The sequence below is a fragment of the Notolepis coatsorum genome (assembly GCF_963971535.1).
Source record: "Notolepis coatsorum genome assembly, chromosome: 13".
Taxonomy (NCBI): domain Eukaryota; kingdom Metazoa; phylum Chordata; class Actinopteri; order Aulopiformes; family Paralepididae; genus Notolepis; species Notolepis coatsorum.
The window spans coordinates 59,602,983-59,613,952 of NC_140177.1; the positions used below are offsets into that span (position 1 = coordinate 59,602,983).

The 10,970-nt window shown below is 42.5% G+C and overlaps 1 protein-coding gene across 2 annotated transcripts in view; it reads right to left on the reverse strand.

Annotated features, from left to right (window-relative positions):
* The window catches only part of LOC311238789 (laminin subunit alpha-3), a 110,592-nt gene that overhangs the window by 49,065 nt on the left and 50,557 nt on the right, over positions 1 to 10,970 (reverse strand). For both annotated transcript variants that reach the window (XM_084326985.1, XM_084326986.1), the window contains exons 13-21: positions 10,856 to 10,970; positions 9,959 to 10,074; positions 9,456 to 9,667; positions 7,020 to 7,224; positions 4,634 to 4,778; positions 4,246 to 4,386; positions 1,012 to 1,173; positions 351 to 452; positions 145 to 228 (exon numbers count right to left, since the gene is read on the reverse strand). The exon at positions 10,856 to 10,970 is cut by the window's right edge and continues 34 nt beyond it. In XM_084326985.1, coding sequence (XP_084183111.1) covers positions 145 to 228; positions 351 to 452; positions 1,012 to 1,173; positions 4,246 to 4,386; positions 4,634 to 4,778; positions 7,020 to 7,224; positions 9,456 to 9,667; positions 9,959 to 10,074; positions 10,856 to 10,970 — 1,282 coding nt within the window. The remainder of the gene's footprint in view (positions 1 to 144; positions 229 to 350; positions 453 to 1,011; positions 1,174 to 4,245; positions 4,387 to 4,633; positions 4,779 to 7,019; positions 7,225 to 9,455; positions 9,668 to 9,958; positions 10,075 to 10,855) is intronic.

A 10,970-nucleotide genomic window follows, 5' to 3' on the forward strand; every position in this document is an offset into this window, starting at 1 on the left:
GGTTATAGTATTTATCAAATAAATAATATTACAAGGAGTTTCATACTGATATTGAATAAGGGCTGCTATGATATGATTTCACTTTTTTTCATCTTTAAGATTTTGGAATATATAGCGGTAAAGGGAGAATGATATCAATTTTACCTCCACAAGTTGCACTCTGCCCTGATATAATCGGTCTGGAGAGGGGGTCTGTGGAGCCTGGTGGACCAGGGTCATGTCCTGGCCCTGGAGGTCATTCATCCAAACAGAGAAAGAACATTGGTCCAATTCAAACATGAGAATTTGACTAAGAGACATAGTTGGAAAGAGAGATGCCTTGTAGCACTGTGTGACTCTACTGCACGTACAGTGAGCAGGACGTCAGGCCTTCTGTCCATCAGCCTCATGCCCTCGCTGGGAATGCCAAAAGACTTAGCCTGATATGTCAGGAAACCTCCATAGGATGATACCTGAGAAAAAGAGAGAGATAGCACTGGCGTCAGTCAATTGACCTATCTCAAATCCCACCCTCTTTTCTTGATCCTCCAATCAAAACTGTTGCTCCTTTGTCCAAGGGAAGCAACCGTTGTGACTGGAGGATCAAAAAAGAGGGAGGAGCTTGAGATAGGTCAATATAGTGCTAGATAAGGGACAGTTGGAACCACTGGAAAATAGCAAGTCTAAAATGTCTTACATTTGACTAGACAATGGGTTCATAAACGTTTTGAGCACCGGTCCCTAATTGCATAAAGATTTAGTCTTGCTTCTGGAATCAGACTCATTAAAACATACTAGTATTCTGCTCAATTGAAGGAATCAAGCCAACAACCCATTTTGGTTCCAGACCCACAGTTTAACACTGGCATCATATGAGTCATGGATGTAGCTATAGGGGTTTCCTGTTTGTAACCCCTATAGCTCGAATGAGCCAATCAGCAACATCATTACCCGTTAAAACATGCAACAGTCATTTCTCCAGCTGCTGCTCTGAAATACAGTTATCCACTAGTGATCCCATCAACCACTCACCCTGTCTCCCAGGTAGGAGGGTGGCGCCACCCAGTGGAGAACCTGGACAGCAGCAGGCAGCTCCTGGGTGTCTGCTACCACCGTGTTACTGGCTGTGTTCAGAACAGAGGGCACCTCCTCCTGATCTATCTTCTCCAGCCGCCAGCCATGCATCTCACCAAACTATCCATAGAGAAGATATGGACATTAAGAACTGTATAGAACAGACTTGCATCTCACATAATTATCAATAGAGACGATATTGACAGTATGAACTGCATAGAACAGAATTACATCTGACCAAACTATCCATAGAGAAGATATGGACATTAAGAACTGTATAGAACAGAATTACATCTCACTAAACTATCCATAGAGAATATATGGACATTAAGAGCTGTATAGAACAGAATTACATCTGACCAAACTATCCATAGAGAAGGTATGTACATTAAGAACTATATAGAACATATTTACATCTCATAACTATCCATAGAGAGGATATGGACATTAACCTCTTAAGCCCTAGCCATATTTTCAGAGAATTCACCTAAAAGTACATACCCAACTAAATGGAATATTGTTCCTCTTCTATAAAGTCCATTTGCATCTTCTTGGTATCTAGGGACATCTATGGACCTCAGGGAATGTATTCCCAGTGTCATTTTTGACGGTGAATAACACCATGCTAACATTGACCAAAAGTGAAAAAAGAGCCACTGAGCTCATTCAGCATCTTCTTGAGATCAAGTGTACAAAAAAATCTAAGCAAATTAACAAATGGCAGATGATTTACAGGGTTTTGTGTAGATACAGTACTGAATTTTGCCATCCGGACACATGCAATTTGAAATATGCATATAGGATATAGAATATCAGGCCTATAAATTACCTTATTATGGCCAAGTCATACATCTATGGATCGGGCCAAATCTCCTCTTTCCAATGGCAGAGTTAAATCTGGATTTAGTACCATCAAGCGCCCGATACAGGGCAGCAAAGACCATGAATGAAATCTACTGTAAGTACAGTTACTTTTGTATAATGTCCATAGCTCCGCCATTTTTTACCGGATTGCAACGCCTTTTTTTCTAGACGTTCACAGAAAGGTAAAGAAACAATATACGTTGTATTTTATGGCAATAATGTTGAGGTTTGTTCGACCCGTGAGATATAAACACGAAAATCACGTCAATATATCTAAGAGAAAAATGGTTGGACTTCCGTTGTCAGCGACTGGTGTGAGCTGGGTAGTGTAGTTTTATGAAATTTAAGACGTCCATCAAAAGCCCTGGGTCTCCTCTTTCTTAGGACTACTTAGGCTCATATTTCGCTAATAACCCTTAAAATCGGTAAACAAACTTAGTGCTGAATATATACAGTTTGACTGCTGTTTTGATAGGGTTAGGGTCTTTACTCTTGGCTACATTTGAAAAAGAAAACGCAACATCACTTAATACGGACTGTATTGATCTATTTGTGACATGAAATAAATCTCGTACTGGTACCGGGCCGATTTGGGCTTAAGAAGAGACTCTTTCTGTGCCAAAAACGAGTATTCTCGTGTTTCAAATCCAACCGCTCAGCGCCAAAAACGAGTTTTCTCGCTTTTAGATCCTTTGATATTTTTTCCGATTTCTCCATTCTAAACACTCGTGCGGACCTGCCTGTGTCTCCCTGGCACCGCTGCCTACGTTAAAATTGCAATGACGATCTAATCCCGCCAGGTGGCAGTATCGCCTACCTTATGAACTGGGTCTCTAGTCTCTGGGACTCTCTCTCTCTATGCATCTGGCTGCAGGAACCCCTCCCCCTCTTAGTGAATCAGAACACAGCAATCTGTCGGAGATTTGATCGCCTGAAACCTATTGTTTCCCGTATGATAGCCATGCCCAATGGACACGAGTAATTGCGATCGCGATGGAATTATTCATTTTGGAGTACCTTCTGACAAAGGTAAGGTCTATTTTAGGTTTATTTGACCGAACCTAAAACATGCTTTTGTATTGATCAGTGTCGTTTTTACCAAACCTAAAACATGCTTTTGGTAACGATCGCAGCTTCGAGGTAAACGACCCCCCCCCCCCCATTGATGATTTTGTGAAGAAACATCTATATATGGTATATACCTTTGATTTGGAAATAATATAGGTTTCAGGCGAGCAACCCGAACGATTTGGGCATATGCATATAACACGTCATATCTCGCGATCTAGAAAAAAATACTGGATTAGGGGCGATGTTTAGCGTGGAATAGCGCACAAACTAAAGTATGTAGAAATTAACTGGTTTGTCAGTGTTGGACTATAAACAATGCCTGTCAAATGAGCCATATTATTGTCTCCATAGCTACAGTATAATACAGAACACGTTGGTTCCGTAAACATCGCAAAAATGGTCAATAACACTGGCGCCATTGAGTAAAGATGGGAAAACAGCGTGGCAGTCAATGAGATACTATCAATGTTATGAATCATCTTAAAGGAACATGTCAACATTAACTCAAGTGGCTAAGAACTGTATAGAACAACAGACTCACATCTCCATAAACTATCCATGGGAGAAGATATGGACATAATAAAATAACTGTATAAAACAGACTGACCTCTCCACAAACTAACCACAGAGAAGACAAGGAGACTGAACTGCATAGAACAGCCATGCATCTCCACAAACTAACCATAGGGAAGATATGGAGAACTGTATGCACCTATTACATGGTGTTGTGGAATGTAATATAAACTACAATATCAGATAAATGTTTGGGCCTGTGCTGTTAACTGCTCTGGTAACAGAAAACACTGATTGTATCACTGTAAGAAAAAAAGCTGCAAGAAAACGGTAAATGTCTGGCATCAATGGTTTCCAAATACTTACTGTCAAATTACAGTAAAATCAAATACATTTACAGATCACAACCTTTCTTTAATGGTTAATATTTTGATAAAAGGTAATTTACTGTATTTTTATGGTATTTATACTTAAAGTAGAAAAACAAAGGTAATCTGTAAAATAATACAGTGAATTTCCTGTGAATTATTATTATTTATTTTTTACAGTGTATAGTTATAATAACACAGGCACACCGTTTTCTTTGAACTGCTTCTGAATGCACTTTGGGTGGACTTGTAAAAGACTTGTACTTTGTGCACCACAGTCACCCGCTCAGCTCTGCAGGCACTGCGTTTCTGCAGGAACTCATGGACATGCATGCACTCTGCAGGAACTCATGGACATGCATGGAAGCACACGCACCTTCCCCCTGCGCTTGCTGGAGCTCTGACACTGGTTGCTGGCTCCAAAGCAGAAGCAACTGGTGCAGCCTTTAGGGTTGGAGGGGTCGAAGTGGAAGGAACTGTCCCGACAGGCGTCACAGCGGACCCCCTCCACGTTCCTCTGCAGCAGCAGCAACATCATATTAGAGAAGTGCTTATTATTTGTGTTTACTTTTAGTGACTTGATTTATGAAAATAAAAACTGTATACTATAATATAATGTATACAGTGCTAATTGTTTTTTTTTGTATATATAAAAAAGGAAAAAACATATCAAGTGCTCAGAGGAGTGCCAGAGGAATAGACAAACAAGAAATGCACAGAACAGTGGTTTTATGAAGCAAGGAATACTGTTCATATGAGGCTACCTTGCAGAGGCACTTCCCTGTGTCCGGGTCGCACACGTTAGGAGTGACCCCTCCCTGGATACAGTTACAAGGCACACATTCAGGGAAGCGATAGAAACCTGCGGCGCAACGGTCACACTGCCGCCCGCCGATCCTGGGCTTGCAGCTGCAAGAATGTAAAAGACATGGACTCGTATTATTTGTGAACAACCTCTATTTTTTGCTTTAAAATGAACACTAGCAGGACTGCCCGCATTTAGTCAATCAGTCAACTACTTCACTGTCGGTTGGTTTTAATCTATATTATGATGGCTCCAAACTGAACAAGCTGGTGAGGAAGGCTAGCTCCGTGGTGGGAGTCGAGCTGGTCAAACTAGAGGTGGTGGCACCGTGGCATAGAGGAGGATGAGAAGGAAGCTGGCCGCTATCCTAGAGAACCCCCCCCCCCCCCCACCCCCTATATGAGGAGCTAGCCAAGATGAGAAGCACATTCAGCCACAGACTCATAAATGAAGTAACGCTCTTATCAAACCCAAACTTCACCATTGGCCGCTCTCCTGCTTTAAATTAAATCCCTCAGATGTTCTACTCCTTTCTTGACTTTTGACCAGCACATTGTATATTCACCTACACTCAGAACTGATATTAGTCAAAACATCCTCCAGACCTTGACTTGTATTGTTAAAGGTCCCATGTTTTGCTATGCCTTTCACTATTTGGGCAATGTTACACAATTCCTGTGAGTCTATGGAACACATCTGTAAGGTTTAAAAAAAATTAAAATCATTGTTTTGTATTTCTAATCAAGTACTCTAATCAAGCATTTTTCCACTTTAAGATTTCAAGCTATTTTGGGCTGGGCTCCGCCCATACTCGCAAAACTGACAGTCACCCACAGTCTGCACTGGCAGACAGAGAGAGACATAGAGAGATTGAGGGATACTAATTAATTTCGCCGCAGGGGGCATAATCCCACGGGACAATGCATTGGTAACTTGTTTCAAATGACAATATATACCCCTGTGAATATTATTGCACGGATCGGAATACGGGCGCGCGCGTGGGAGCGTGTGCAATGATATTTTGCAGCAGGTTGACAGTGATATGTGAGTGCTCCCGACTGCGTGTGTGTTTCCCTGCGCGCACGGTCGGGAGTGTGTGTGGGGTGCTCCGTGTCCCTCTCTCTCTCTCTCTCTCTCTCTCTCTCTCTCTCTCTCTCCCTCTCTGTCTCTCTCTCTCCCTCTCTCTCGCTTGCTCGTTCTCTGCTCTCTCTGTCGGCACCCGTGCCACGTCAACCCGTTTGAGAAAGTGTCAGTATTTCCACTCACTCTGTTGTTGAGTGCGCTACAACCATAGAGGGGGCGTTGTTTATGGAGATCAGCTCCTTGCGTAGGATAGCGAGTCAAATCAGAATGGCTTAGTTCACTGGGGGAGGATATTGTCTCAACTGAATTTGAGCAATCCGCCAAAATGAGAATTAGAGACTCAGACCCCATTGATACAAACCCTCATTGCTAGAAAACAATGCTAAACACTGGAAAAGGCCATTTATAAGACAGGGGACCTTTTTTTACACTCACTACTAGAGCATGTATTATGGCCAAAAGTATTTATATAGGAGAGTAGAAAAACTGTGGAGCATTGACGTACAGTCGTACATAATATGAATTATAGATATGATGTACAGAGACATCCGGATAATGATGTAGAGATAGATAGGATTTGGAATAACGTAAAGATATGTGTGTGTGTGTGTGTGTGTGTGTGTGTGTGTGTGTGTGTGTGTGTGTGTGTGTGTGTGTGTGTGTGTGTGTGTGTGTGTGTGTGTGTGTACGTGCGTGTGTGTGTGTGTGTGTTAGAAAGAGAGAGTATAGATACAATGAGAAAGCTGTGTGTGTACAAGATGACAGTTAAGTGTAGAGAGAAGAGAGCGAGAAGGGGGTATAGTGTGTGTAGATATGTCTGGGAGTGAAGGCTATATGTGTATGCGATTGTGTGCGTGTGTGTGTGTGTGTGTGTGTGTGTGTGTGTGTGTGTGTGTGTGTGTGTGTGTGTGTGTGTGTGTGTGTGTGTGTGTGTGTGTGTGTGTGTGTGTGTGTGTGTGTGTGTGTGTGTGTGTGTGTGTGTGATAGAGAGACAGAGAGAGGGGGAGATGGTGTGTTTATGCCTGTGTGTTAGAAAGAGAAAGAGAGTATGTTGGTAAATTTCCCTGTCAATCAGATTATTCAATTATCTGACATAATCCTCCGTTAGTGGACAATATTTTATTTTGTCGAGGACAGACCTAAACTGTATGTGATACAGATGGTTTTATTCATCAACCTATAAAAAGATATAATTCATTAACCCCAATCATACTGTACACATATTGTCTAGTGCGTTTTCTCCCAGACTGAGGTCTACTCACGTGCACTGTCCGGAATCGCTGTCACAGTTGGGTCCTGCGTTAGGCTTGATTCCATTGGGGGAGCAGTCACAGCCCTCACAACCCAGTAGTGGATGGTAGCTGAAGGTCTGACTCTCACACACGTCGCAGGACGGCTTGATGGTCTGTGGGGGGCAGATGCACCTGCCTGTCACGTCGTCACACAGCCGCCGGCCGCACTCGCACGCTGGGGAAAGACTTTAGATTAGAGCTGGGCCGTTAACGGCGTTAACGCGAGACTAGTATTGCGCGATAATATAATTGACGCCATTAATCTAAAAAAAAAAATTACTTTTTTATTTAACCTTTATTTACCCAGGGTAGGTTCGTTGAGCACAGATGCTCTTTTTCAGGAACGCCCTGCTTCACATTCACACAGTTCCATTCACACCTGGGAGCTGCCCAGTACAACCACAGTTGACACCATTGGCCACTGAGCAACTCCACTGGAGCAGTTGGGGGTTAAGTGCCTTGCTCAAGGGCACTTCAGTGGTTGGTGTTCCTGCCGGTCCCGGGGATCGAACCGGCAACCTTCCGGTCACAAACCTGCTTCTCTAACCTTTAGGCCACCGCTGCCCCACGGACTGAACTGAATTGAGTGACCTGACTGGTTTATGGGAGTTTAACACACATGCTGGACTGAAAATGAATTGTTTGTTTTATAGAATAGAATATACTTTTAATTGTCATTGCACAGTATACAACGAAATTGAAATGTTTGCTTATGATTTGAATTTAATCCAATACATGGACATTTTGATTTTGAATTGAGCATGACTCTTGAGTGGTTTTTGAATTTATGAAAAGGTAATTGATTGTTACATTTGAGCAAACTAACCTATGATTTAGCTTGCTCAGTAGTCTAGGCCTACTATTAATTAAATTATTTGTCTACCTTTATGTGGTACAGTCTTATGCCGGAGCTATAGGCCTAATTACCCAATTAAAAAGGTAATTTGATTTGCATTGGCAGGGTTTGGCCCTGTCTGGCACCCAACGGGAAAAATATTATAGGCACTATAAGTAGACACCGCTACATAAAACAAGCTGGTCTGCCTGAGTGACTGGTGGAAGAAGGAGAAATAGAGATTGGACTGATTGAGTCAAGCCATGTCACATAGTTCAAGTTTGAAATGCTTCTTTCTGTTCTGAGAGTGTGCTAGATACTGTACTGTTCTGTACTGGTAATATTATTTATTTGTGTTAACTTCTGAATAAAACAACCTATTAAACACAAGTACATCTTATTGAACATTATTTTGATATTTCATTACCAATTATCATAGCAAAACAGCTTTTTCAAACAGTCTGTAATGCATTTTGGAAACGGGAGATGGGCTCATGGTGTAATGGGCCACCTGGCCTGAGAAACGTAAGGAGGAAAGAAAAATTAAGGACTTACTTCTGGTCATTATTTGGGTAGAACACAGATATTTTGAATGCCTTCGGCAGATTTCTTAATTTTTTTTGAGCCATTTTAATCTAGATTAATCTAGATTAAATCCAGGATTGCAGATAGATTAATCTAGATTACAAAATGTAATCTATGCCCACCTCTACTTTAGATATAAATTAAAGGAACACGCCGACATTATGAGATTATGAGACATTATACCGTCTTCTCCAGAGTCGGACGAGAAGATAGATACTTATTTTCTCTCTGAGCGTTCAGTAGAAAGCTATCCAGCTGCAAGCTAGCCTAGCTCAGCACAATTTAATAGAAGCGGATACGGACCACTAGCCTAGCTTAAAACTCTGGAAGAGGTGTTTTTGGCCAAGAGCTAGGCTAGCTGGTCCGTATCCGCTTCCATGCATTTGTGCTAAGCTAGGCTAGTCTGACTTTGGAGAAGGGATTAGAGATGGTGTGATATTTGTGATGGTAAAAAGTTGGCTGAGGATGATGTCTGCATGCATGCATGCATATTAAGGAAAAACAGAAGCCATCGGACGAATAACTTTATACAGAAAACAGTCCTTCGTGGTATAATTAATCCAAATCCCTTGTGTGAAATCTATACATCAACTTTGATTGCCTTTAACTATTAATGCACACAACATTCAAATGTAGACTTTCGATTATTACATTTGAAAACACCACTCATGTGAAACGTTAAAGTCATAATGTGTAACTGTGGCGCCTGCTGGACGCAAGCAGTACTGTATCTGTGTTTTCTTTGCACATGTGTGCTTTCTTTTTTTGCATGCAAACTTTATGTGATTTCTTGGTTCCTTGGTGGTGGAGGCCACTCTGAATATGTTTTCCATTGTTGCAGAAAATACCCCACTTTCTGTGGGCGAAGAAACTATCACTTCTGGTTCGTTCTAGGCATACGTCTGGTATCTCAAGAAGGCTGACTAAGCTGTCATGGTTCTTCATGGTCTGTTGGAGTTGTATTGTGACAGTACGTGTCCACTCACATCTGCAGTAGGGGAAGCCATAGTATCCTGTAGCACACTTTGTACACTGCCGTCCAATCACATGAGCCCTGCAGGGACATTGGCCTCCAATAGGATCACAGGTGGACCCTGTGGAACCAGACGTGTCACAGTCGCAGGGCGGGGCTCCGTCATTGTAGGCAGCTACCAGAGAGCGGGCAGAGTCTCTGCAAAACTGGGAGGATGTTCTGGGGCTGCAGGGACAGAAATATACAGCAGTTATATCTATCGCCGTAATCCTGCCACTAGAGGGCACCAAATACACAGACAAGTGCTGTACTGATAATGTGTTCTTCATGATGAACCTTTTGGAGGTAAGAGATTCCACAGAGAGCCAACAGACGAATATACACAACACATCAGAGAGTTAAAACAAGCATTAGATAACTCAAGAAAATAAAGAAGCATAACAAACAGACCTAATCTTAAAACTACTAAGTCTAGGTTGCTGTGGCAGAGGCCAGTGCCACACAGTGAATACTTACTCAATATAGAACCCGTCTCCACGGCAACGCTGTATGAAGTCTGCAGACTTATCCAGAGGTTTTGCTTTCAGGAGATCTGGGGTGTAACTGCTATCACCAACTACCACGATGTAATCCTAAAGGCGGAACAAATCATAACATCATGTCAAAAAAGCAAACAACGATGTTCTATCTTACCCCCCGCCCCTTCCCCTTTGATACTTATCGCACCTTAAGAAACGGGCTTATCGGCAAGACGTGCACAATGCGAAACCAGATAGCAACACAAACGGAGGGATTTGAAGTGTTTCCGTGGCACTTCAAATTGTTGTTTTCATCTCATTAGGGGAGTAACACAGAGCAAAACACAAGCTAAGCTCAGTCTGTCCCACGGTGTCCCGGTCTTAGTGGGCTTGAGGGCTTAGCTTTAATAAGGCTGTGCATTGTGGGGTTGCCAGGTAGAACACAGGCCCCTCATTGTCGACATTTGTGAGATGGCACAGCACTGAGGAGAGAGGACCTCGGCGTGCCAAGCAGTCCCACCGAGGAACACGTACCGAGCAGAGGTTCCACAATGTGATGTTGCACTTGAGACCATGTCTATTATACTTGTTCTTGAGTTTACTTGTTATGTACGACACGTGTTGAGATCATGTCTATCCGCAGGGGGATTTCCCCTGCGTGTTGTCTCAATTAAGATGCTGCTCGATTATGTATTTTATTATTATGCAAGCGAAGCAAATACATAAATAATCCAGGAACTGAATGTAAATGTGTAATGTTAAAGAGTAAGAATATAGTTAATTTATCACATTGATTTACCCTCCCCCCCAACTTTTCTCTTCTTCAGCAGAGGAGCCTGATGATCTGTAGACATAACTGGCAGAGTGATTGATTTGAGAGATACACACGACTGACCAGGATGAGGGTGTTCCCTGGAGGAACCTTGACAGAAACTGTGGGCTCTTTCCAGGTGGGAGGGTCAAAATCAAGGGCTATACGCTGGTCAGCAACAACCACCCCCCTGCAGCCG